Source organism: Penicillium brevicompactum (assembly GCF_028827555.1).
Source record: "Penicillium brevicompactum strain IBT 35665 chromosome Unknown utg000001l_segment0_segment1, whole genome shotgun sequence".
Classification (NCBI taxonomy): Eukaryota; Fungi; Ascomycota; class Eurotiomycetes; order Eurotiales; family Aspergillaceae; genus Penicillium; species Penicillium brevicompactum.
The window spans coordinates 684,476-710,732 of NW_026623204.1; the positions used below are offsets into that span (position 1 = coordinate 684,476).

Genomic DNA, 26,257 nt, shown 5'->3' on the forward strand with positions numbered 1-26,257 from the left:
ACATTCTTGTTTTTCGTCCTTGCTGGCCCTGGCTTCGGACTGTGATGAGCCTTGTTGCATCATACTTGGCGCTAGCCTGATTTGACTGTTGTCTGTTGATGTGGCCCGGCTGCTTGGGTCGTTGAGGTGGTCCTGGGATATAAAGGCCTATCTCCCAGTCTGCTGGGCGACGCTCATTTCACTCTGATCCTCTATCAATTCATTTTTCTGTCTGTGTACCGTGAACTTTTCCCTCAAATATCCTCATCCTTGTATACCCAATCTTTATAACTTTGGAACCCTCCTGCACAATGGCTTTCTCATCAGCCATCGCTCGTCCCATGCAGCTGGGCAGCCGTGTTCTGCAATGGACTAGTTCTGTCATCGTCATGGGGTTGACTGCACACTTCATTCACCATGGCCCACGAGGTCAACATATATTGTACCAAGAAGTTATTGTACGTGGCCATTCTAACCCTCCATAGTGTCCAGGGCAAGCTAACAACTCTAAAGGCTGTTCTCTCGGTCGTCTTTTTTCTCCCGGGCTTCATCTCGCCCTTCCTGCCTCGTGCACTGAGCCGATTCGTGCTTGCTATCGACATCGTCTTCTCTTATCTGTACGTTGAGTCTCCACTCACATCCAAGGCTCTTCTTTCACTGCATATACTGACATTTCAATTCCAGGTGGTTGACCTCTTTCATCTTCTCTGCGCAAGACTACAGTACCAGAGCTTGCTACTTCAGCTCCCCAGCCGGCGTTGGCTGCAAGCGCAAGAAGGCCAACGAGGCCTTCATCTTCCTCGCTTTGTGAGTTAGCTTTCTTGATATCTATCTGGCCTAGCATCTAACACTATCACAGTGTGTTCACCTTCTTCGGCATGTTCCTTGAGGTCGCTGCTCTGTGGGCCCATCGTAAGGAGACCGTCACTCGTCAGCCTGTCGTTACAGACAAGGAGGTCGGACCTCGTCAGCCTCTTGACGCACCAGCTGCCACTCCCGCGGCTATCTAAGGAAAGCCATGTATCAAAGCAAATGAGACCTATGAATACCATGTGGAGTAACGCTGGGTTTCTAATTTTGTTATAATTGGGTTCGATAGCAGCTGGATTGCACATATGGTGTTGTGGATTTGTTTTTGAATGGGGACTTGTCAGATATAGCCTTTTGCGTTCTGTCTGTGATGTATCGGGATACTCCTTCGTGTTGATTTCTTATGACATAGTATTCTAATCACTTAATGATTCTACATTGTTCCAAGCCTCGCAAGCTTCTGCTCCATTCAAACTTAGAAGTCTCACCCCGCTCGTTTCTCGGGGTAAGAATACCATCAGCCGCACCCAGGTGGTCTTTGACTGTAGAGCTTGTGCAGAAAGGTGAACCTGTCAATCTCCACCGGAGCGCCAACCTTGCAAGTGGTTTCCGCCCTATTAGTTAGTCTAGTGTGGCTGAAACCTGTATCTTCGGGAAACTAGCAAGATGTTCCAGTGTGATCGTCTAGGTCAAAAGTATGATTGTTACCGGCAGTACCGGGCTCTAGTACTATATCAGCTATTCACAGGTTGGGAGCAAGACAAAACATGAGTAGGTATCTCGCGCGAAAAGAAAAACAAGTTCGCATGCAGTGTTGAACGCCGCATACTAAAACAGAAATCGTGGGATTGTCTCTGACCATGCAAATAGCGATGGAGGGGAGGAACGGGTTATATACTGGCTCTGCGAGGTGCCATTGTTCGCTGGAGTTTGCGCTTTTCTTCGGTTTCTTCCGGGATGGGCAAGGAGCCTTCGCTGCGTAGGCGCTCGAGAACTTCTCGGCCATAAGCGTAACCGACTTGGTAGATTTCGTCGAACTTGCCGAAGTCCAAGGTTCCGTACGGGTCGATGGGTGGTCGCATGTAGACACACCCTGGCATGGTCTTTGCGCGCTCGAGGTTGTCGATTGATGAGACGTATGCTAATCTTGCTTGGATTTCAGACAAGGTTGGTGGGTTCGGGAGGGAGGAGAATGGGTTCCAGCGGTTCAACACCGACCAGAAGCCCGAGAGTGAATCGCCGAACCCTTGCGGTGTCGTGTCGTCGATGGAACCGACGTCAACGGCGAAGATAACGTCTGCTCCAAGACTCTTCATGTGTGCAACAGTCAAGTTGTCAATGTAGCCACCGTCTAGCAGCATACTACCTTCGTCACAGATCGGAGGAATGAGGCCAGCGAGAGACATTGATGCACGAACATACCGCCAGACGTAGCCAGACGAGTGATACTCAATGCGGGATCGACTGATGTTGGTCGTGTTGCAATAGAACTCCAACCAGAAATCTTCGATCTGGCTATCGCCAAAGGTTTTGAAGATTCCACGGTTGAACTCATGACCTGTGGTATAGGAGACTGTCGGATAGGTCAAATCCAGTGCAAATCGCCACATACTGCCCATGCGTCCAGAGAATTTCTTGGCTCGACCGTACATAGGAACAACATCGGCATCACGCGCATACAGTGCTCCAATGAAAGAGCCGATCGACGTGCCACCAATGATATCAATTGGTATCCCGGCTTCTTCAAGTGCTTTGATCACACCAACTTGCGCGATACCCCGTGCTCCTCCTCCACCTAATACAAGGCCCACAGACTTGCCGCACAGACGCCGTGCCAGTCGATGGAAATCACCCTTGAATGCGGATTGGGAAGAATAGAGCGGGGTTTGTTGAGCCCGTCGCGAAGTGTATTTTTGAATCTCGGCTTGCAGGATTTGCACGCGTTGCTTGAGAACAGTACCGAATTTCTTACTTGGTGGGTGTGAAGGTTCTGTGGTTGAGCGGAAAGCCATCTGGATGTGATGATGGCCGCCGTTAATCCAAACACGGTTCTTCAGCCATTCCCGCGTGAGTCCAGGTGAGCAGTATCGTTCTGCATGCAGAAGTACAAGTTCCTTGCGAGCCGTCGTTTTCATGCCTAGCAGGAATCTCTCATATTCACCAATTCTAGGCGAAGACTCTGCGAGTCCCACCAGCAAGATGGAATCAGCTTGCGCGATACAAGTCTGAGTCCATGGTGCGTTCACGTTGGTGTCAGCGATGTACAAGACCATTCCATATTTCTCTTCCAGATCGGCCAAATACTGAGAAAGCTTGAGCTTTCCCATCTTGCTGAAGGCGTGCCGACCTAAGTGGTTCAGAATTGCCGCTTGGTTGAGCGACGTGACACCTCGAGTCACACCTATTTGGTGCAACGCGTGTAGAAGCCTATTTCCGAATTCCACGACAGGTACACCAGCCATGACGGGAAGAATAGCTACAGTGCGGAGATTGACGGTTGAGGTTGCAGTTTGAACACCAGCGGCACTCCCCTGCTCGATACCCTTCTCGGACAGAGGATGTTCGACCAAGTCCCGCATACGCTGCGCAATGAGTTTTGATACCTGAATCGTGATGCCAGGGTGCTCCTGTGCGAGGCTGTTGAAAAGTGATCGCGGGAACTTGGCTAGTTCTGTTTCTCGGATCGCATGCAAGGTAGATGGTCTCGTGGACTCAGTCATGACCTCAAGTTCACCGACACTCTCGCCCTGCCCGTGCTCCCCGATAACCGTCATTTTGCCGTTTGATCCTTCAAGAACAGACCGCAGACGACCATTCAGAACAAGATATATGGCATCACTTTCATCTCCTTGGTGATAAATGACTTGTCCTGCATTGACTTGAACCCACTCAAGTGCAAAGTCAATATGAAGCAGCAATCGTGGGAGGAGTCGGGTGAGTCGCTTCGCCAGGGTCAATAGAGCAGCGGGGTGTCTGTCCGCAATCCTCTCCAGAGAGGCTCGGGGGAGGAATCCAACATAGACATCCGTCTTGGCCACTACATCGGTGTACGAACGATAGGATGCAAGCGCACCAACGTAACCTTGGATACCGCCGGGTTTGATCATATAGAGCGATTTGCGATACTGCGTCTTCCGTCGAGAATCACCGCCACCTGTTGCGCCTGAAGCGCGCGATGATGCTGTTGTGGTTCGTCTCAGCTTCGGGAACAGATCTTCCTGTGCTTGAGAGGCCGTTCCATGGGATGACCCAATGAGTATGTCGTCTTTCTCGTCCGCTGGGATACCCACATCCAAAAATCCGTCGATGACATAGTAAAGACCAGGATGGCGCTCACCCTGCTCCACAAGAACTGAACCTTGCGGGAAGTAGACCACTTCAATGTCGTGACGCAGCTCTTCTCTAAGATTCAGGACAGGCGAAGTCCCACCCGCGCTCGTCACTGACATAGAGGTCATGGATTCGGATTCGCCATCGCCAGATGCTTCATAGGGATCCATGAAGCCAAAAGCGTTCGAGAAGACTGCCTTCTGGCGACGGTTGTCGAAAGAAAGTAGTCTGGGTGATGCATCGCCCGAATGACTACCCTTACGCACAGCATCGCGTGGGTTTTCGTCAAGCCCTATTCCCTTCATGATACAGTCAAGTATCGACTCCCTGAACAAGGCGTCCTCGTCAACAGATTCTTTTCGCTGGAAGGTTGAAGTAGGTCGACCATTCAGATTAGCCGGTAGGAATTGGGGCTGCTCTCTTTCGGTGAGGGGGGTCTGGATGCGCGGCGCCAATTGGTCATATCGTGGCCCGAATCTGGAAAGCTGTATTGTCGACAACAGATCTCCAGGACTAACACCTGCTTGTTCTCTGTCGACAAATGCTGGTGGTGGTGACCTTTGCGGAGTGAGAGGAGCCAGAGGGCGGTCATTGGCAACCTTCGCGTGCAAAGCCGCCTCCTTCCGTAAGGTGCTGCTCGAGCGCCGCCTGAGACCGGCGTAGGGATTATGAAGAGCAATGCCTTTCCCAACTTCTTCCGGTCCTAAACGGTCTCGCTCTCGGGTGAATTTGTCTTTTAACCGGTCCAAAGCGCTTCCGCGGAGGTTGTTGGGAAGGTCCCAAGAGGTGAATTTAGACATTTGCCGTTCAATCCCTAGCACGTCCGTAGTGAGTCCGAGGTATGAATGGGCTGTGGCGAATGTGACGCGCTGGAGACGCGTGAGAATCACCTGGACAATATGCGCTGTTGCCCGGGGGTAAACCCTGGTAAGGCGGCGGAATGCGCTCGCCGGGATGATGGCAATCGTCGTATCCACGGTAGCTCGAGCAACAATGTCCGGATGCACCGACTTGCGACGTTTCTTTTGAGCATGTGCTTTTTCATTGGCCTCTGGCTGCGGGGTCTGAGAGTGGGTGCGACGCCCATGCATGGGATGACTTTCTCCCAGATTCAACGGGGGAACAGGTGGTAATGATTCACTGGATTGAGCTGCGTTGTTCAGATCGCCGGCATCTCTGACGGTAGAGATAGGACTGTTGATCACACCGGAGCTCGGGCTGACTGGAAAAGCGTCCGGAATTGGTGTCTGCCCCCCCGCACGGGCGTAGATGCCATGGAGGCATGGCTTTGCGAATTGCGGAGCTCGATGTCTTCAGTGAACAACTGGAGGATGGAGAACAGAGACGACATCGACGCGCCGTTCTTGACCTCGGTCAGGAGCTGATAGCCCTGTCGGCCGTTGCTGTGACCTTCATCCTCACCCGACGACGCATCTTCCATGTGTAAATTCTCCGAGGAGCCAGCCTTCCCCTCACGCATTGATTTCACAAAGATCTGGACAAGACCATCCACCACCAAGCAAAACCCCTTCTCCTCCTCTAGCATGAGAGTTTCCCCCGCAATCAACTTCCTCGTCTGCATTGTCCGCGTCAATTCGTGAAACACGGGTCGTTCAAGGTAACCGAAGACTTTGATGGCACTTAAGAATTCATCGAGGTAATTGGCGAGTCCTGGCTTGGAATCGCCTTCCTGGATATCGGGGAACAGGTCGATCTGGGCTTCCTTGCGCTGGGGCTCCGGGGGCAAGCGGCTGTACATGTTGAGGAAGCGATATCGAATGAACCAGCCAACGGTGGAGACCAGCATGAGAGCAATCAACATTCTGAAGTTTGCGGGTCAGTCACATTTCCCCGCGCGCATTTTGCAAAAGTACTCACATGGTGGTGAAATTCATGGTGAAGGTCAGGCTCATGGAAAATAGCGTAAACAACCATGTGGGCAGCGTAATGGTCGCAAAGGTAATGAACCAGTACAGCAGGCTCGGGATTGTATGGAAGACCAGGGTAAACACCCAGCCGATCCACCCCGCCATGGTTGAAGGAGTTGGAGGGAACGAGGTGAAGGTAGAAGCGGCAGCAGCGCTAGAAGCTGCAAGCTGCGAAGATGAAGGTGCCGTTAGGCTCAGGGCGAGGGATGGGGCTAGGCCAGCCATGGCCGAAACAAGAATGGAGGTGCTCCGCTTTGTTTCCAAGGCTCAAATGAGATGAACCCAAACCCAGCGCTAAGAGGGGAGCAACCAAACCCAAAGGGTCTTTTTTCGGGCAGGTTGATCAAATCATTGGCAACGTGTGAGCTCTTTCACCGGTGGGTGGAGGAGTGGTGAGGAGAGATGCATTAGCCCGAGGTCTCAAATGCAACCTTGGCAGGTGAACGTTAAACGGTTCCCCGTGATCGTCAAATCATACGCCTTTGAATTGTAGGTATTTTCATTTTGTATCTATTTCTTTTATGTTTCTTTATATTTCTCTATACGAAGTATTGATCTCTGCATATTTGAGTGGGATCCTTTGGCCTTGTTTTGTTCCCAGTCTTAATCCACCCTACGTCAGTGCTACGGCTATTATAGCCTTGTCTTTAGCACTCCACAGTGATGTCAACCTTGGAACTTGGTATATTTACTGTTCCTGTGGAAATCTGCCACATCTCTGCGGGTATCTAGGCCCAGGTGGTTTTAAGCTTTTTGACTCCCACTGCATTTTTGTGACATGAGTCTATCCTGTACTATCATAGGTACATCATTGATCTGTACACACAGAACTTATACTTCATACCTTTTCTTTTTTTAAACTCATAATATAGATTTATGTAAAATAGTAGCTCGGTGTCTTTATAGGCTTGAAATAATATATACATTTTTTAATTCTAATTATTTTCTTTGGGGGTTTTCATGGGTGTACTACACACCTGGTATATATAATCCCTAGGGCTGAACTAGAATTTTAGATTAACATGAGAATCCGGGGTAAATAAGAGCGATAATGTCTGCTATGATACAGAATTAAATCTCTTTATATTAGACCACCTAATTAAAATAGAACAGGTACTAATATAAACAAAGACTGTAGCCAGTGAATGCGGTCCACGGTCAACTCGGCGCCGTTCACGGGAAGACCACATGGCAGTTCCGCCTTGGCCCTTTTCCAACCAATGCTCCCCCTCACGCCCGTCCGTGGCCAACTGCTTATCTTCTTCATTTTTCTGGTCAACACCGTCGCTAGTGTTCTTGCGCTTTTTCATTTGGTGGTTTCTATTCAACCCGCGGCGATGTTTCAGGTGAGAAATCTCCCTTGCGCCTTGCGTCCCAACTAACCCAAACACAGCGCCTCCGCGACGCCATCGACTCTCGTATCGCAGAGGAACAAGCCCGCCAAAAGACCGCTCAAGATAACATCTCCCGCTCCAATTCCGCCCGTCGTCCGCCCAGTTCTTCCTCAGGTCAGCGCACCCGCCCGAGACGGAACACTGGCACCCCCGTGCGAGGACCAGACCCCAAAGAGTTTGAGGCCGAGTTCACCATCGGGGACGACGATGAATCCAGTCGTGCCGCGACCCCTCAACTAGATACACCAGGCGCTGCGTCGGAAGGAAGCAACGAAGAGACCGCAGATATGGGAAGCAAACCCGCAGACGCCCCGGAGAAGGAGGCCCCGGAGCAAGAGTCCAAGGAGAAGGAGACAACAACGGAGCTTCCGCCTGATGTTCGGGCAAAGCTCCGACGACTCGATAAGTTGGAGTCGCGATACCATGGTATGTGCCTGCCTAAATCGGTCCAGAGAAACGAAATACTGACAGGGACAGAATTGCTCAAGGCATATCGCATGGCCCACTCGCGCGTCCTCTCCATCGAACCGTTCGAAGCCGCCCTGCGCGAAAACACCCCGCTGACTTCGATCGGCGAGCCGAAAGCATTCACCGAATACCTCAACCAGTCTACTTTGAAAAGCGACATGGTCATGGAGGAGCTGAAGCGTGTCACTGGGGAGCGAGAAGACTTCAAGAAGAAGTTCGAAGAAGCAGAGAAAGCCACCCGAGAGGCTCTAGACGAAGTCACTGGCTTGAAGGAGAAGAAGTCAGAGTCAGAGACCAAGGAAAGCGACCAGAAGGACGAGGCGGAGACCAGCGAGGAGTTCTTCTCCTACGAGAACGAAGTCCCCCGGCTGGAAGACGAGCTCAAGGGAAAACAAGAAGAGGTTGATAATCTCAAGACCGAGGTGGAAAGGCTCAAGCGCGACATGTCGGTCACCCGTGAGTCGACCGAAGGCATGGTGCAGAACTTGGAGACTGCCACCCGCGAGCTCGTGGAGTTGCGCGAGACCAAGGATAAGCTAGATGCCGAGATCGAGACCCTGCGGTCTTCCAAGAACGCGGATGTCGATGACCTGAAAGCTAAGCTCGCCACCGCCGAAACATCTCTTGAATCAACAGCATCGGAGGTCGAGAAATTGAAGTCGCAACTGAAGGAAAAGAGCCAGGAAATTGAGAAACTTCAGAAGGAGACATCCGGAAAGGAAGAGCCAAATCCCGAGCTGGTTGCCCAGCTAGCGACAGCCAAGGAGGAGAAGACTTCCAACGAGAAGAAGCTCACCGTGCTCCAGGGTCTAGTTGACGGCTTGAAGTCCCAACTCCAAGATACGGAATCCACAATCTCTAATCTGAAGACTGAGAACAAGGAGATTTCTGATAGATCTGCGAAGCACAAGGACGTCTGCGACTTTGTTGATGAGAACCTGAAGGACAACTCTGCGTGGTTATCCGCCAAAGAGAAGGTTCTCGCTGGCGATGCAGCCGACTTCGAGGAGATCATCAAGAGCCTCACACCTGCCAAGGAAGAATCTGCGCCTGTTGTTTCGTTCCCCGCGCCAGCTCAAGATGAGCCGCAGCCTGCCCAGGCTACTTCTGCTGCCGGCGGCGGTGGCGGCGGAAAGAAGAAAAACAAAAAGAAGAAGAAGGGCGGCAAGGCAGAGGAGCCTGCTAAGCAGGCCGAGACTGCCCCAGCAGAGCAGCCAGTTCAAGAGACATCTGCACCGGCCACCAACGAATTGAATGAACTGAAGGAAAAAATTGAATCTCTCTCGCAGCAACTGTCTGAGAAGGAGGCTGCAATTGACCGCCTTAGCTCAAAGCTGAAGGGCGAGGAGGATCTGAAGGAAGAGATTGAGTCGCTACGTGATGACCTCGTCAACCTCGGCCAGGAGCATGTTACCGCAAAGGACAAGATCAAGGAGCTTTCCGCAGAGAAGTCTGCCCTCGAAGAAACCATCCAGAAGCTGGAGAAGGAACTTGTCGAACTTCGTACCACTAACGCTTCGAGCTCAGCTGATTCGGAAAAGGTGCACTCTTCTCTGAAAGAAGAATTCGAGACCCTCAAGGTCCGCTCCGCTAGCCTAGAGACTGATCTCTCTGCCGCGCAGCAGCTAGCGACCACCCGATTCAAAGATCTCACAGATCTACGTGAAACCCTTCAAAAGGTTCAGCCCGAGCTGCGTAACCTACGTGCCGAGGCCACAGAACTGAAGACTCTGAAAGAGACCCTCAACACCAAAAACTCGGATCTCAAAACCCTCGAGGGTAAACACGAGGACCTGCGTGCTGAGCTGAAGAGCGCGAAATCGAAGATCTCCGAGCGCGAGACTGAAGTGGGCACCCTGAACAAAAAGATTCGACAGGAGACCGACAGCCGCTTAAAGGCCGAGGAGAACCTCACAGTCACCCAGTCTAACCTTCGTTCTGCGGAGAGCAAAAAGCAAGATGCCATCAACGCCCGTGAAAAAATCTCTGGTGATCTTTCTAAGGCCCAGGATGGACTAAAGAGCATTCGTACCAAGGCACGAGAGCTGGAGGAGCAAATTTCCCAGCAGAACAAGGAGCTGTCGAGCCTTCGGGAAGAAATTCAACTCAAAACCGCCCAGCATAGCAGTGCCCAAAGCTTGATGAACAGCATGCGTGATCAGACCGGCGAAGTTGCGATGCAAATGAAGGAGGCTCGCGAACGGTGCGAGAGTTTGGACGAGGAGCTGGCTGATGCTCACCGTTTGTTGAGTGAGCGGACCCGCGAAGGAGAAACCATGCGTCGCTTGTTGAATGACATCGAGGGTCGCTCAGAGTCGAAGGTTCGAGATTTCAAGGAGCGCATGGAAGCTGCTATCGAAGAGCGAGACCGTGCCGAAGATGAAGCTAGCACCACGGGTAGACGTCGTGCTCGCGAAATGGAGGAACTCAAGGCCAAGGTCCGCGAGGCCGAAAGAGCTCTTCGTACGGCAGAGCAAGATAAGGAAGACCTCGAGCAATCTCAAAAGGATTGGCGTCGCCGCCGTGATGAGCTCGAGTCGGCCTCTGAGCAGTCTTCCCAAGAAGTGACAGAGATTCGGCAGGCCATGGCAGGCCTTCGTGAAGCACTGGATGAAAGTGAGAAGCAGGTTCGTGACCTCGAAAAGGACAAGGCGGAGCTCCGCCGTTCTGTCGAAGAGACGAACAGTCGATTGGAGAAGCTTCGACGGTCTCACAAGACCCTTGGAGAGGATGTACGCTTGCGTGGTTCTCCCACAGGTCGGCAGTCCTCGCGCTCCTCTATCGACTCTGGGTCTCGTCGGGCAGTCGCATCGCCCGGCAGAAGCGAGACTCCAGTCGGCCCGCCCAGCAACGCTTCTATTGATTACATGTACCTGAAGAACGTCCTACTTCAATTCTTGGAACAGCGAGATAAGAATTACCAGAAGCAGCTCATTCCTGTCTTGGGCATGTTGCTACACTTCGATCGGTAAGCCACCCCCTACGTCAATACTCAAGAAGTATTGCTAACAAATCATAGTACCGACGAGCAAAAGTGGATGTCTGCCATCATGTCCAAGTGATTGGCGTTTATACCCTACTGTACAATATCATTGACCATAATGCATTTTCCCTTTGACGACTTCCGAAATGGCCCCACCAGACGGCTATCGGTTGTCCAGGTAGATTTTCATCTATTTCAAAAGTTCCCAAGCTAGAAAGCAGTATTGAATGGTGAGAGCTAAGTAGACTGTAGAGCGTTTAGTTGCCAAGGCGAGAAGGTAAATGGAAAGAGCAGTGGAGGTAATTTCCTGATTGGGGATAGTATGTGAAGCATGTAGTCCGCAGGGCGCAGTCACTCTTTTTATTTATGGAGCATGTCCCAGACTTCGCAATGGATTACATTCGTCCCCTTTCAAACGCTACAATGGCCGACCAACCTACTATTCGTCTTGCGACACCCGAGGGTGAGTGGTTGAACTGAAGATTGAGAGCTTGGAAGCTGTCAACTGTATAGCATCATCACTCGGACCCCCGCTAACAGCTGTAGATGTCCCACTCATCCTCCAATTCATCTGCGAGCTCGCGGACTACGAAAAGGCCCTTCATGAAGTCGAAGCCACCGAAGAGTCCCTCCTAGCCACCCTTTCTTTCCCCGATACCCCACCTCGCCGCGGTGCTGTCTACACGGCCCTCATCACCCCGCCGCCCACCACCGAGAAGCCCGACCCAATCCCCGTCGGCATGGCCCTCTACTTCTACAACTACTCCACTTGGCGCTCCGCTCCCGGTATCTACCTGGAAGATCTATATGTACAGCCCAGCGCGCGGGGTCACGGCTACGGCTTCAAGCTGCTCAAATACCTTGCTAAGCAGGTTCTGGAGGCTTCCGGACGGAGACTTGAGTGGAGTGTGCTCACCTGGAACGAGCCTAGCATTCGCTTCTACGAGCAAGTGGGTGCTAAGGGTATGGATGAGTGGATGAAGATGATGGTCGAGGGAGATGCTTTGACCAAGTTGGCCGAGGGTGTTTAGGGCATGCGATCTGGAGTTGATTTGCCTGGTTGAATTGGCCGATCATGAAGGATCGAAATGAGATCATCGCGATCGATGCACTAAGCCGCGATCATGCGCAGCACCCCAGAGCAGGGCATACTGTACCTGTATCTGTACATGTACTACGGAGTAGAGCTGTCAAGCTCCCAACATTATTCAAAATATTCTATAGACTGATTCTGATGACAGAGGGTTGAAAGCCTGAGACGCAACGTCATTTCAACTAATATAATTAACATTTCCAACTACTACATCGTGCATATTGTGCGCCCGGGCAGGCTTCGCCAGCTAAGCCTTTGGTGACGTAGTCCGCCCACTCCGCAGATCACCTCACTTTTTGCCCGTCCCGCTTCCTCTTCCTCTCCAACCATTCCACGATGGCAGAATCAGAGAAACCTTGCAATCTCCATGTGGACTACGTGATCCGCTACAGCTTTGGAAATGCTGGTAAGCCCGGCTACTGACCCACTGCCATAGCTTGCTAACCCGCCACCAGAGAAATCGCAGGCGATTGCACAGCTAGAGAAGCTGCTCCAGTCCCTCGCCCAGGCCGGTCTCCAGGCAGAGATTCGCCAGGGTGACGAGTCTTCGCTACTTGTCTTTGTTCGAGCTTCCGAGAAGCGTCTGGGACGGGCGGTCTATCGGTCGCGGTACGTGCGCTCTGAGGTTGAAATGGAAAGTGTGTGAATGCTGATGTCGTCTTTGTTTGCAGTGTTCGCGACTGGCTTTACGGTATCCGCAATGCCGAACCTACTTCTTCCAACTCGACCGAGACTCAAACTGAGGCTGAGCGCCTGCGGGTCGTTCACCAGATGATTACTCACGGCAAGGAAGAGGGCGGCGCCGGAATTACTCCCAATCACGGCGAGTGGGAGAATGTCACTGCTATCTTCCCATTGCATGATATTGAAACCAACAACACGTGGATGCGAGAGTGGAGCAAAAAGACATTCCTCTCCGAGGACGACCTGGACCAGATTCGTAACAAGTTTGGAGAAAGTGTATGTGTGGAGCTGCCTATTGTTCTCCGACCAAGCTGACACATGCTAGGTTGGATTCTACTTCTCATTCTTGCAGTCATATTTCCGATTTTTGATATTCCCAGCCGTTTTTGGATTCTCCTGTTGGTTCCTGTTGGGTGGTTTCTCGCTCATTTACACTGCAGTCAACTGTCTTTGGTGTATCATCTTTGTGGAGTACTGGAAGCGCCAGGAGGTTGATTTGAGCTGCAGATGGGAGACAAAGAATGTGTCAGTTGTCCGAACCAATCGCCGCGAGTTCAAGCCCGAGAAGGAAATTGTTGATGAAGGGACCGGCGAGAAGCGTGGTGTTTTCCCAGCTACCAAGCGCATGCAGAGACAGCTTCTGCAGATTCCCTTTGCTTTGCTTGCAGCCGTTGCTTTGGGCGCTATCATTGCGACCTGCTTTGCCATCGAGATATTCATCTCGGAGCTGTACAATGGTCCGCTGAAGACCTATCTGGTATGTTCGGATTGCTACCAATCGCGACCTGTGCTCACCATGACCACCTAGATCTTCATTCCGACCATTCTTGTGTCAGCTTTGGTGCCTACAATGAGCGCCATTCTAACGTCAATCGCGACCAAGATCAATGATTATGAGAACCATGAGACAAAGGATGCGTATGATGTCGCGCTTACACAAAAGGTCTTCGTGATCAACTTCATCACTTCGTACCTTCCAATCTTTTTGACAGCCTTCATTTACGTGCCATTCGCAAGTCGCATTGTGCCCTATCTGGATGTTTTCCACTTGACCGTCCGGCCTTTCGTGTCCAAGGAGCACGCAGTCGCGAAACAATCGCACTTCCAGATTGATCCTGCTCGTCTGCGAAACCAGGTTATCTACTTCACCGTGACAGCCCAGATCGTTGGCTTTGCGATGGAAACAATTGTGCCGTATATCAAGCAGCACGCCATGCGCAAATACAAGAAGTACAACCAAGAGCGCAATGGCAAATTGGAAAGAAATGGCGATAAAGAGTCACCCGAGAGACCTGTTGTGGTCTTCGACGACCCTGCCGAGGAAGTGCAATTCCTTACACGCGTCCGAAACGAGGTCGAGTTATCTGAGTACGATGTGACAGATGATCTTCGTGAAATGTGTATTCAGTTTGGATACTTGGCTCTATTCTCGCCTACTTGGCCCCTTGTTCCACTCTCATTCTTTGTGAACAACTGGATTGAGCTGCGTTCGGACTTCTTCAAGATTTGCATGGAGTTCCGTCGCCCTGTGCCACTGCGCACTGACACCATCGGCCCGTGGTTGGACAGTCTGAGCTTTCTCTCTTGGGTTGGTAGTATTACCAGCGCTGCGTTGGTTTACATGTTCAGCGACAACGCACAGCATGGACCAAACGGCGAGCCAACGGAGATCAAGGGCTGGGCGCTCCTTTTGACCATCTTTTTCTCAGAGCACCTATACTTGATTGTTCGCTACGCTGTGCGGGCCGCCATGGCCAGAATTGAGCCCCCTAACTCCAGGAAAGAGCGCGCTGATCGGTATCTCATGCGCAAGCGTTATCTTGAATCTACTCCCGGCGCAGAGGCCGACGAGGGTCAAGATGAAGAGGAGCTTGCATCCCAATCCGAGGCACCTGAAATCTCGCGCACCTCTCTGGAAGACGATGCCCGAAAAGCATCCTTGCACGGTGCTGACCCCGCTGCACGCTTCTGGTTACACCAGCGTGGCTGGACGGAGTCAGCGCAGGTCGGTGCTGGTATCATTCAAGCCCAGCCGGTCCGTGGCAGTGTGAAGAAGCAACAATAGGGGGGTGATAACGGTGCTTTGCGGGCACCCAGTATACATGCTGCTTGAATCGCAAGTCTACGCAGTGTGTGTGGAATGTGTTACGTGATGTACGTGGGATTTGTATAGTGATTTATTATACGTGTCTGCTGGGTGTTGAAATGGATAATATTCCGAGCTTCCCAGTCTATAGTACGCCTACTGCGAGCCCTGTTTGCATCTCAGCAGGTCGTGACGTCATGTATCGAAGCTTACAGTCAGCGTGACTGGATGCGGCAGAATGTGATCACAGTACGGGGTGAGCATGAAGGTTTTCAAGTATGTACCAAAAAGAGAATCCGGAGCTTAACAATTACTTCTCGAAAGCGTGAATTTGGCAGATGCACCTACACGTAGTTGTACAATGTGTATTTGTTCTTATCCATAAGCTTGGAAGTACTCCGTAGTGAAGTGTACTCCGTGTACTCCGTACTCCGTAGACTAATTTGTCTTGTCCCCACAAACCTCGGAACAATGACGATCGGCCGGCTAATACAGCACATATTTAGCTGAAATATTATGGTGAAGAGTATACGTAAATAAATAATTCTCTGAAAAACGACCGAACAAAATGTAGATGGTTGCAGTGTGGTAGGAGTGTATGGTACATGGTTGATGTACCCGGGGTCACCGCCTGCCCTATTAGGGTTTCGCTTACCGGCCCCCCGCGGATGTTTCTGCCGGCCACGAACCCCCGAACTTCTGACTCAGACTCCCTTAAGTAATCCTTCTTCCTCTTCAACCTGCTTACAGCATCGACTGCTTACCTCATTGACCTGCATCGCGATATTAGCAAAGAGATCATCTTTGCTCTGAATATCAGAATTCTTAGGGTTCTGGTATCTTCTTGAACTTCGATCCATGCAGCCTGCCCTCGCACCAGCGCCGCATCCAAGCATGCAGTCCACTGCTCAGGTAAGTGTCTTCTTGAACGCGTTTGTCATCATATCTATATCCCGCGTTGTCTACTTGATATTGGAGACTTGACAACCCTAGTTGGCACTTGATGCGAATTAGGGGATATGTTACCCCTCCTTGACGCGTCGAGTCCCATCTGATGCCTCGTCGCGCCACCACGCGCCTCCTTTCTTCCATACTCTATACTAACGATGAGAATAGGACCACGCGGACCAAGGTACGTGAATTGTCAATCTGTATGAAAAGTATGGAGTGTCTTGGCCGCAGCTTGGTGACTTCGTGGTTTCGTGGTTCCCGATTGGGGCCCGGTAGCTCGTGGTCGTGGTTTGGGCTAGCCTTCAGACACCCTTCTTATACTTTTGATGATCCCCAACTTAGGGCTGTTTGTCAGCATCATGATCACCACCATTACTAACACCCCTCCTTAGTCCTGCACGACCAGCTTCTCGCTGCTCAGCACCACCTGAACCGTCCTCAGGGTGCTCCGGGCCAGCAGCAGCACCTGCAGCCTAACAATGCAAGCCCCCGCGAGCAGGCTAACATCGACCCCGCCATCTCGGGTGCTATGATGGGTACTCCCCAGACTCCCACCCAGCCTCAGGGCTCTCCCCCTTCTGATGGTGGCTCCAAGAGTTACGGCAAGCGTGAGCTGTCCACCTCCAAGCGCGCTGCCCAGAACCGCGCCGCTCAGGTATGCATTCATCTCCCCGCCGCCCCTGTGTTGACAACATTCACTGACCTATTTTATAGCGTGCCTTCCGCCAGCGCAAGGAGACCTACATCCGCAAGCTCGAGGAAGAGGTCAAGAACATTGACCCCCTCAAGGACCAGGTCAAGTCCCTTGTTGGCGAGAACTACCAGCTTCGCGAGTACATCATCAATCTGCAGTCGCGTCTCCTCGAAGCCCAGGGCGAAGTTCCCGAGCTGCCTGCCAACATAGATTTGAGCCAGCCCCGAACCACTGAGATGGCCCTCGCCTCGGCCGGGGTTCAGAACTCCAGCCCCTCCGGCTCGGTCCCTTCCTCTGGGCCCCAGCACCCGGGCTCTGTCTCTGATGACATGAACTCCCTGAACCGCATCGCCGCCGCGACTCTGGGTATGCGCAAGCACAACGATGATGCCAGCTTCCTGAACAACAACTTCCAGCAGAACAAGCGCGTTCGCACCGACGACAGTCAGGATGGCTCTGAAGTGAACAAGCAGGAGATGACTCACGGTCTTCCCATGGTGAACTAAGCCTTTGTTCACGCGCGCCCTGATTGCCTTCTTGCGATCACTTTTCGATACCCGCGTCTTTTTCTTTGTTCTCATTGAGCTCTGGTGTTTTCTTTTTCTTTGACCTGGGGGACCATCTGCTGCTACTACGTACCCCAGCCTTTTTAGCTGGATCTTGCGCTTCTTTGAACTCTTTTTCAGATGCTCGTTCTTAGTGTAATGGTGTGTGGCGCGGCCTTTGATTTTCCGATTTCGGTTTTGCGAATTGGTGGTGTTATGGAATTTCCCGCTTGCCCATGGAGGCAGTTTAAGCGAAGTATCTTTTATTGAGCATCTTTTTAAGGGTTGAATACCTCAAATGCAAATTCTCATAATTTATCTTCCTGTCCAGTAGTCTGTCATTGTACAAGGTAAAGGAATATGAAGTTTTGTGATATCTATATCATCTTTGGGCATCTAAGATGCCGGCCCAATCCATCCTGGGATAGTCCTGGAGGTTAGAGGCGTTGGCGATCTGACAACCATGTATAATAAAGCAAATCTATAGATTCACCAAGCTAATTCACAATATTCGTAAGTGAATACATCGACCAAGATTCACAGGGTTTCCAAGGTTGAGGTGGTGACCGTGACGCTGCTGCTTGCGGGACCCCGAAAACCCGAAAACCGGACCAAACGTCGCCCGGAACCTAAGGGCGCAGAACCACCAGGGGGTTACCAACACGCCGTGTTCGATATCGCCGCCCTTTTTCCCAACGCCCGAACGCCCGAACGCCCGCACGCCCTAAAAACCGCAACAAGGTGCCCCGGCGTATCCACGATGGATGTCACGGGGGATCTTAAGAGCTGGGGCTTTCGATCAATGCCAACCTTGGAAGAGATCTGAAACTCCCGACAAATTCGGGTCGCTATAGTCGCATTTTCAAGACTCTATCCTGTGGAACACTGGGCAAATAATCTCGCGGACAGACCTTGGGAATTGTGATATCGATAGAGGCCTTATGTAGAATATTGGGACACTTTAACCCGTGGACAAGAACAGTGGGTGGTCATCTACTTCCTGCTTCCTGCTTCCAATGAGACCGAAGTCGTTTTATACACTCGGCAAGAAGTGTTCATGGCAGGGTTGTGGTTGTGGTAAAACCCAGAGCACGGTTACGATGAACAGTCTCATGAATGATTCATATTAGAAAGCGTATTTGTGTCACATATCATGGCGCGCATGATGATGCCTGGCCTAAGTTCCAGCTCATTGACTGTCCGAAAGCCCAATCTTTCGTATAGAGCAAACCCCTTTAGACTCGCTTCCAGCCCCACGGGGACGTTGTCCTGTAGTCCTTGCTGTAGGCCCCATTGTATCAACTGTTGGCCTATCCCGCGTCGTTGATGGACAGGATCGACGGCGACGGTTGACAAGAACCAATTTTGTGGAAAATCCGAAAAGGGAAAGCAGTCCACCGCAGAAGCCAGGTATTGCTCCAGTCGGTGGGGATCCACACTGCGGTCAGGATAGATTAGTGCTAGGTAGCGATCTTCCACAGCCAAGAGCATTCGTTCCAGAGCTGAGAATGTCAGTCGGGGAATTGTCGGCGACTGCCAAGTACACGGGGGAGATCACCATGGGACCACGTATCGTTGTGCCACTGTACTGCATCTGCTCCGCTCCCACTTCTGTTCCAAAGAGCGTACCCACAGATCGACTCGCCAGACCCCTCATTCTCCACCGCGACTATCATCACATAGCGTGGAGTCACGAGCCGCGTCTTCAAACGGCGGAGAAAGGCATATCGGAAATGCGAGTAATGCTCATACCGGCCCGGGCAGAGGTAGGCGAAGAGTTCATCTTCCAGCATGGCCCGTGCGGCCAGATCAGCAATGCCGGGAAGGTCCTGGGCGCAGGCGGGCCGAAGATGCACACCGGGCATTGTATTTGAACGAGTGGTGCAGTCTGCTGTGGTCTGCAGTAGCCCTGATAGCTTGTTGGCGTTTAGACGAGTTAAACGACCAACGGACCTGAGTTCAGGGCGACCACCCCCAGACCTTTGGGAAAGTGGCGAAAACGCACGGGCGCTCTCCACCAGAAGGACGGTCCAATTGTGAAGGAGAGCCCAGCCCCAGTCCCCCCAAGTCCCCCAAGTCCCGGTTCCTCAGTGGCTAGCTAGCGCCAACCGGAGTACATGGGAGAATCTGCATTGTAAGCGTTGAGAGATCTAGAACGGTTGCGTCTGAGCCGCCTGCGAAGAAAGGAGGCTTGGCAGTTGTGACCTCACATGAGAGCGACAATTCTCAACTCAGAATCGCGTACAAACCGGAGAATTGCCGAATGGAAACGACCAAGGAGATTTGCAGGGACAGTGTTTCTGAAGCAATTAACAGCCCGAAGTCAAAAAAACACCAGCGAAAAAAGAAGGAAAAAAGTCAAAATTCACGTGTGGCGGTTCCTTTCTCGGCTTAGCTTGGCATTTCCCCGGTCCCCCGGATACTTGCTCTTTTTTCTTTTTCTCTCTCATTCGCGATTCCTGCAATGGCAGGCTCTGTGTGTGTGATTCTTCACTGAGGTGCTTGATTTGTTACGTGTTCATCTGTGATCGCATCGATCCTCCCCCGCGTTACATCCGCATTCCTCGGACCAGATCCCTTCCACCCAATCTCGAACCCGGTTCACTGTCGCAATCCCAACCTCACCCCGTTCTCTTCGATATACTTTGCGCGCATGTCCTGTCTGTGATTGAACAGTTATGATGGCCGTCAAGCTGGCACGCTTGAATCCAGACACACGATTAGGGTACGCAACTATATCGCCTCACAAAGATCTTGTCCATATATCCTAGCTCGGGCTGAGTCGGTGCGCCGACAATGACCAACTTGTCCGAAGCCCCCGACGGGATCCATGGGTATCATGGCAACAACTTGGCCGTGCGGACGTTGATGATCGTCTTCACGTCTATCGCATTATACAACGCCATTGAACTCTTCATTCTGTTATTCTTGACCTTTACCCATTACCGCGGACTTTACTTTTGGACTCTACTCCTATCCGTCGTTCTGGGCGTAATCCCCCACGCTGTTGGCTATCTGTTGGAGTTTTTCTCTCTGGCGCCAGTATGGCTTTCGCTGACCATCACCACCATTGGATTCTACGTCATGGTCCCTGGTCAATCGGTGGTGCTATATTCTCGCCTGCATTTGGTGGTTCAGAGCAACAAAGTGCTTCGTTTTGTGCTTTGGCTCATCATTGTTGATGCGGTAATCCTTCTGGTCCCAACAACCGTGTTCACTTTCTGCACCGCATACATTGCCTCTCCAACCGTCATTCGCGGTTACAATGTCATGGAACGGATGCAACTAGCCTGGTTCTGTGCTCAAGAAATCTGCATTTCCAGTATATACATCGTCGAAGCGGTGCGATTGCTCAGAATGATGCCCGACAAAGACCGACGACGCACTCGAATCATGTACGAGCTACTAGCTATCAATTTTGTCATCATCTTGCTTGATGTTTGCCTTCTCGTTGTCGAGTACATTGGCTACTACCCACTACAGACCACCTTGAAACCAATGGTCTACAGCATCAAGCTGAAGCTCGAGTTCGGTGTCCTCGGAAAGTTGGTTACTCTCGTGCAGAATTCTCGGTCTCAACCCACCTCATCTGAGCATGAAGAGTACCCTGGATTTGTGGATCCTACCCAGCTCACAACGGACGTTACACACGCCGCGCCACGAGAGTCCCGATCGAGGGGGCGGCGAGGATGGAATACAATGTCTGTGGAGAGCCTGCCTATGTCCGAGCGAAGGATCAGGCCCTCGACGCAATCGACTGATGAATCCCATCCACCCTGAGCCAGGATCCTAGGATATGAGAGATCGACCTTCTGAGCCTAGAACTCATAGCCGCCAACCTGTCTTAACTGCCCAACCCCAACCTGGGTCCTTGTTTCATCCTTCAAGGGGCTCTGACACCCAAGCGACTCCAAGCGACTCTCAAAGCGCATCAAGAACATTCCACAACACCTTGGTCGTCAGATCAAGCCTGGGATGTTCCTTGCGCAACAAAGCCTTGGGGCTACAAACTTGGGATATAATAATCTATTGGCACACGAACATGTTCGTATGTCAGCCTTTGGATGCGAAAAATCGCTATCATTCAATACTGATTGTTCAACGACTGTGGGCCCCGACAGCCCTACCAACATCCAAATCAGACCCTCTTCAAACCGGTCTGCGAGCACATACGCCAGATGTACATCGACGACGATATAATTTTACGCAGTCTACTGACGTTACGATTTATTTACCCTCACGATGTAACTTAATCTGTACTTATATACAAACACCATGTCTCCATTACTCATTGATCAGGAACTTGTGATGTTATTTAAAACTAATCCAGAGCCCGACTAAACCGAATCCATGGATGTACATTTTCTATCCACCATAGCCTCTACGAGCCTATGCTCGAGAAATCCCACCCCCTCATTTTTTGTACCAATAGAAAGCGTCAAGCAAGTGCCTACGGGCGGTTGAAACCTTTGAATGCGCATTCCTCGATCGGAGATCTTTCCATACCTCTCCTGCCCAGATCCTTGTACAACAATCAAACGGAAAGTAACATTGGAAACAATTTCAACGGACACCTACCCAAGGCGATATTGCATAATGGAATGGTCTTAGATGAGCTCCACTGCGGAATGCGGAATAATGACTCCCCCACTTGGTAGTTCTCTTATCTGCGGAGGTATCACTCGGCACTGGATTCCTTTTTTGGTTTTGGTTTCTCTCTTAAGACTACATTGCGCATTTGCGAGGATTCCAAAAGCTCAATTTCCAAAATGTTACCTGTGCAAGAACAAGCAGAAATCATCCAGAAGGTTCGCGGCGCCTTGGAGAAGTATGAATCCAAGTTGAGCACGATCAACCAGAAGGTACCAACATGTTTTTCATTGCTTTGAGCGCATTACATTCAATTCTAATGTTAGTAGATCTGGTCAAACCCAGAGCTGGCATTCAAAGAGTATGATGCCCATGACCACATCTGTGAGGTCTTCGAGTCGCTCGGGCCGGAGTACCAAGTTCACAGAAAGGCCTATGGCGTTGAGACTGCGCTTGAGGTTATTTACAAACGTGGAAATGGTGGGCGTGTGATGGCATTTAATGCCGAATATGATGCCTTGCCGGGCATGGGCCATGCATGCGGACACAATTTGATCGCTACCAGTTCGATTGCCGCTTTCCTGGCTACTTGTGAGACAATGAGCTCCATCTATGCTGATCAGATCGGATATTCTGTTCGTCTATTGGGGACACCGGCCGAAGAAGGCGGTGGTGGAAAGCTTCTTCTCGTCGAGGCTGGAGCATACAAAGATGTCGACGCTTGCTTCATGGTGCACCCGTTCCCAGTGCTTTCTGGTGCGCCAGAACTGATCAGCTCGAGCTCTTGTTCTGGACAGTACCTTGCTAATGACAAGGTTGAGGTGACCTTCACGGGTAAGCCGGCGCATGCCTCGGCAGCTCCGTGGGAGGGCGTTAATGCACTTGATGCCGTCGTGTCCGCGTACGTCAATATCTCCATGCTGCGACAACAGATCTTGCCCACACAGAAGATCCATGGTGTTGTCTTGCGTGGTGGAGACAGGCCCAACGTGATTCCTGCTTCTACGACAGTTGAATACTACATTCGGTCTGATACTGTCAAGACCTTGAAGCCCTTGACCGAAAAGGTGCTGAAATGCTTCGAGGCTGCTGCTATTGCTACGGGCTGTACTGTGGAGTACAAATGGTATGAAGCGACTTTGATAACACCCGTGATCTCTGTAAGTGCTGCTAACGCATAGTACAGGGAGGCTGCATACAAGGACATGAAGATCAACAAGCCAATCTGCGACAGCTATGTCTCCGCTATGAACGCCATGGGCCACAGTACTATCTTTGATGCCGCTGGACAAGAAGGAGGACTAAGTGGCGGATCTACCGATATGGGTAAGACTTGTTTTCACACCGGGGCAACCTTGGAATGTAATGCTAATGTTTGGATTCGACCAGGCAATGTTTCGTACGAAGTCCCTGGTTTCCACGGTGGATTCTATATTCATGCAGACGGAGTTAATCATACACCGCAGTTTACTGCAGGGGCCGGGTCCGAAGAAGGATTCCAACGGAGTTTACATTGTGCGGCGGGAATGGCGGTGGTGGCGTCTAGGGCCTTGGTCGACGAAAGCTTTGCCACTGCGATCAAGTCGGATTTTGGAAAAGACCTTTCCTAGTCAATCGAATTATATTACTACTAGTAGAGTGGATCTCATCTTAAATCTCTGTATAGTGGATCACAAATCGAAGAGCAGTCAACTCACATTACCATCCCGTGTCAAAAATCTCATTGGACTCATGCCTATTAGCAATTTTAGCGGAATGGAGCGGCCTCGACGCCGCATCTTACAAGCCCCGTAGCACCAAGGGGAAAAGGCTAGGCTAAGGGCCTTGGCACCGAATGCCGATCTCCGTCCGCTGTAATTGCCGAGTGTCATATCCGTTGAGGGGAGAAGTGGGATTTTCCCCAGATCGGGTCCGTCCCGGCTGTCACCCCAAGATTTAATTCGACTGACACTCAATTCTGGGGTGCCGAGCATGTCAATCTGATTGGCAAGCTCGCCAGTTCTCCAGGTTTTTGACATCGCGGGGAAATTCTCATTACCATTCAAAACTAAACAGACCTCGTCGATTGGTGGAGATCTTCAGCTCCCCCTTGAACGGTGGGTAGGGCCCACCGCGGAAAGCAAGCGGATATTGGGACTGGTAGGTTTAAGCGAAGCCTTGACACGAGATTTCTGCGGCTGGAAGTCCTGAGCGATGTCGGCTGCTGGCCACATTTGGATAAGAAGGGGGAACTCGTCTGGTATATTATTGCATTGCTTGAGTGAACCTGCAATATAGCTTTCACAATGGAGCAACAACAATCACACGCCGATGAAAAGAACATGAAGGGTGAAGGCGAGTCACCAGGTCGGGACTTGGATATTGGACAGGTGCTTGCTGTTCAAGCAACACCTGAGGAGGAAAGGAGAGTGCTATGGAAGCTCGACCTTGTGTGAGTATCCGTTGCGTGACGCCTAAAAAAGCATAGCTGATCTGAAGAAAGATTGATTCCATTGATGGGAGTTGCATATTTTCTCCAGTTCCTTGACAAGCTTGCTTTGAGTCAGGCGACATTGTTCAATTTGCGACAGGATTTGGTAGGTCATCCTCGTCAATCGTTCATTTAAATACGCAGAATCAGTGGACTGACTGGAGGGAATAGAATATGCACGGGAATGAATACTCATGGGCATCCGCGATCTTTTACTTTGGATACTTTGCCTGGAGTTGGTATGACCTTCGATGCCTTTAACATTTGACACTCAGCTAATTTCTGATAGGCCGAGCTCATATATCATTGTTCGACTTCCAATTGGAAAATACATTTCAGTCTCGGTGTATGCTGTCCTCCACATGGTTAACGAAGAGAACTAACATGGCTAGAATCCTTTGGGGTGGCGTTTTGATGTGCCATGCAGCTTGCTCTAACTGGAGTGGATTGATGACAGTCCGTTTCTTCTTGGGCGTTGGTGAGGCGGCCATTGCACCGGGCTTCACCCTGATCACAGGCATGTTCTACCAGCGCGAGGAACAGCCTCTTCGGTATGTTTTCCCCATCGGTTCCACCAAACCCTTATTGATGAAGTTAGGCAATCTGCCTGGTTCTTCGGAAATTGCATTGCTGTGCTTATCGGTGGATTGATTGCGTACGGGATTGGAACAATTGATACCACCGTCATCGCCCACTGGAAGCTCTTGTTTCTCATTCTGGGTGCTGTCACTTCTTTCTATGGCATTGTGCTCTTCACGCTGCTCCCAGACTCGCCTGCTAAGGCCATATTCTTGAAGCGCAACGAGCGGGCTATCGCGGTGCAGCGCACTTTGAAAAATAAAACTGGAGTCATGGACACCGGTACTTTCAAATGGTCACAAGCCTTGTTGGCCTTGAAGGATCCACAGACATGGCTCCTGGTGTTGAACTCGTTCACTTCCAACCTGGCCAACGGTGGTCTCACAAGTGTGAGTATTGTCCTAAACGTTCTAAATCTCTTAGACTCAATTCTGACGAAATTCCCAGTTTACCTCAATCATCACCGCCGGATTCGGATTCAGTGATTTGAAGGCCCTTATCATGCAAATGCCACAAGGTGGTGCTCAGATTGTGTTCTTGCTCATAACCTCAACTGCCGCCACGTTGCTTCCCTCGTTCCGTATATTGGGAATGATCTTGAACACGGTAGTTTCGATCGTGGGACTGATTCTTATTTGGAAGCTTGATCCCAACGACCAGGTTGGGAGAATGGTTGGACTAACCCTTGCCGTTGTCTATGCAATTAATCTTCCAATCTCGCTGAGTATAGTCACATCGAATGTGGCTGGATTTTCAAAGAAAAGTGTTGTGAGCTCCTTGCTTTTCATTGCATACTGTGTTGGCAACATTGTTGGGCCTCAGTTTTTCTTGTCATCGGAAGAGCCATCTTATCCGGTAAGTTCTTCACCCCCCTTGAGAGAGACATGATATCAAATGGACATGTCGCATAGCTGACACTCTTATCTTCATAGACGGGCATCAAAGCTTCGATGTCAGGCCTGGTCCTGAGTCTTTTCTTCCTTATCTGTTTATATTCTTATTACACCTGGGAGAACCGTCGTCGAGACAAGTTGTATGGCTTGCCCGAGCAAATCACTGTTGGGGCGGAGTTGCAGGATGAGCTGTCAAACAAGACTGATCGGGAGATCGAGAGCTTTCGGTATTTGCTCTAGTTAATTGCTACGGATGTTCACTTAATCCATTAAGTCTGCCCAAGGGATGGATCAGACCAATTTTGCCTAATATTCCAACACAAACAATTGACACACATTGAATGGTGAACCCAATCCACATCTTAAAGACACGGTCAAGTATCAGAAGAGAGACATCGTCGAACGATGTGAATAATAGTTTCAAATTGAGCCTATCTCCCTGACACTGCGTAAGGGTCAAGTTGGGCATTTTGGTGAGCCGGGACTCCTGAGGATCATTCCGAGTGCCCAGGTGAGACCCCGGGGGACGTCTCGACTATATCAGGGGGGTGAAATGAGATGGCGCTATATACACGTGTATCGTTATGCAATCTTGGTTCTTGAGATAGACGAAGAGCAGTACATAACTAATGTACAAGAGGTCCATGGGTGGAAACATGCTTATTCCCCCAACATGCTAATTAGTATGTTTACCCTGTTGACTCCGTACCCTGTTCCTATCTGCCTTGTCTACCTTGTCTGCAATCCGGCTGATCTTGCTTAGAAGGATATAGAACTTGT

General features: G+C 50.9%; 9 protein-coding genes across 9 annotated transcripts; 7 read left to right on the top strand and 2 right to left on the bottom strand.

Annotated features, from left to right (window-relative positions):
• Positions 1-290: 290 nt before the first annotated feature.
• N7506_002705 (MARVEL domain-containing protein) lies at positions 291-989 on the top strand (the record flags this gene model as incomplete). The annotated part of the gene is made up of 4 exons (XM_056952000.1): positions 291-437; positions 493-596; positions 664-786; positions 839-989. The coding sequence occupies 4 exons, from the start codon at positions 291-293 to the stop codon at positions 987-989; spliced, it is 525 nt and encodes a 174-aa protein (XP_056815151.1).
• A 690-nt stretch (positions 990-1,679) lies between these two features.
• Positions 1,680-6,152, bottom strand: nte1 (lysophospholipase; the record flags this gene model as incomplete). The annotated part of the gene is made up of 3 exons (XM_056952001.1): positions 1,680-5,295; positions 5,343-5,942; positions 5,998-6,152. 3 exons carry the CDS (start codon positions 6,150-6,152, stop codon positions 1,680-1,682), a joined length of 4,371 nt encoding a protein of 1,456 aa, XP_056815152.1.
• Positions 6,153-7,267: 1,115 nt separating this feature from the next.
• N7506_002707 (putative vesicle-mediated transport protein (Imh1)) lies at positions 7,268-11,923 on the top strand (the record flags this gene model as incomplete). Its single annotated transcript, XM_056952002.1, has 5 exons — positions 7,268-7,393; positions 7,441-7,867; positions 7,919-10,877; positions 10,939-10,967; positions 11,439-11,923. 5 exons carry the CDS (start codon positions 7,268-7,270, stop codon positions 11,921-11,923), a joined length of 4,026 nt encoding a protein of 1,341 aa, XP_056815153.1.
• Positions 11,924-12,321: 398 nt separating this feature from the next.
• N7506_002708 (anoctamin family protein) lies at positions 12,322-14,734 on the top strand (the record flags this gene model as incomplete). Its single annotated transcript, XM_056952003.1, has 5 exons — positions 12,322-12,391; positions 12,441-12,594; positions 12,657-12,945; positions 12,995-13,426; positions 13,478-14,734. 5 exons carry the CDS (start codon positions 12,322-12,324, stop codon positions 14,732-14,734), a joined length of 2,202 nt encoding a protein of 733 aa, XP_056815154.1.
• A 915-nt stretch (positions 14,735-15,649) lies between these two features.
• On the top strand, positions 15,650-16,906 carry N7506_002709 (bZIP transcription factor bZIP-1; the record flags this gene model as incomplete). Its single annotated transcript, XM_056952004.1, has 4 exons — positions 15,650-15,667; positions 15,872-15,887; positions 16,099-16,361; positions 16,421-16,906. 4 exons carry the CDS (start codon positions 15,650-15,652, stop codon positions 16,904-16,906), a joined length of 783 nt encoding a protein of 260 aa, XP_056815155.1.
• Positions 16,907-18,055: 1,149 nt separating this feature from the next.
• Positions 18,056-18,810, bottom strand: N7506_002710 (GNAT family N-acetyltransferase; the record flags this gene model as incomplete). Its single annotated transcript, XM_056952005.1, has 2 exons — positions 18,056-18,383; positions 18,575-18,810. 2 exons carry the CDS (start codon positions 18,808-18,810, stop codon positions 18,056-18,058), a joined length of 564 nt encoding a protein of 187 aa, XP_056815156.1.
• A 931-nt stretch (positions 18,811-19,741) lies between these two features.
• N7506_002711 (uncharacterized protein) lies at positions 19,742-20,725 on the top strand (the record flags this gene model as incomplete). Its single annotated transcript, XM_056952006.1, has 1 exon — positions 19,742-20,725. The coding sequence occupies one exon, from the start codon at positions 19,742-19,744 to the stop codon at positions 20,723-20,725; it is 984 nt and encodes a 327-aa protein (XP_056815157.1).
• A 989-nt stretch (positions 20,726-21,714) lies between these two features.
• On the top strand, positions 21,715-23,145 carry N7506_002712 (M20 family metallopeptidase; the record flags this gene model as incomplete). Its single annotated transcript, XM_056952007.1, has 4 exons — positions 21,715-21,807; positions 21,865-22,661; positions 22,722-22,861; positions 22,925-23,145. 4 exons carry the CDS (start codon positions 21,715-21,717, stop codon positions 23,143-23,145), a joined length of 1,251 nt encoding a protein of 416 aa, XP_056815158.1.
• A 675-nt stretch (positions 23,146-23,820) lies between these two features.
• N7506_002713 (uncharacterized protein) lies at positions 23,821-25,717 on the top strand (the record flags this gene model as incomplete). Its single annotated transcript, XM_056952008.1, has 8 exons — positions 23,821-23,966; positions 24,018-24,111; positions 24,177-24,244; positions 24,295-24,351; positions 24,398-24,556; positions 24,604-24,973; positions 25,032-25,439; positions 25,517-25,717. 8 exons carry the CDS (start codon positions 23,821-23,823, stop codon positions 25,715-25,717), a joined length of 1,503 nt encoding a protein of 500 aa, XP_056815159.1.
• Between the last annotated feature and the right edge of the window lie 540 nt (positions 25,718-26,257).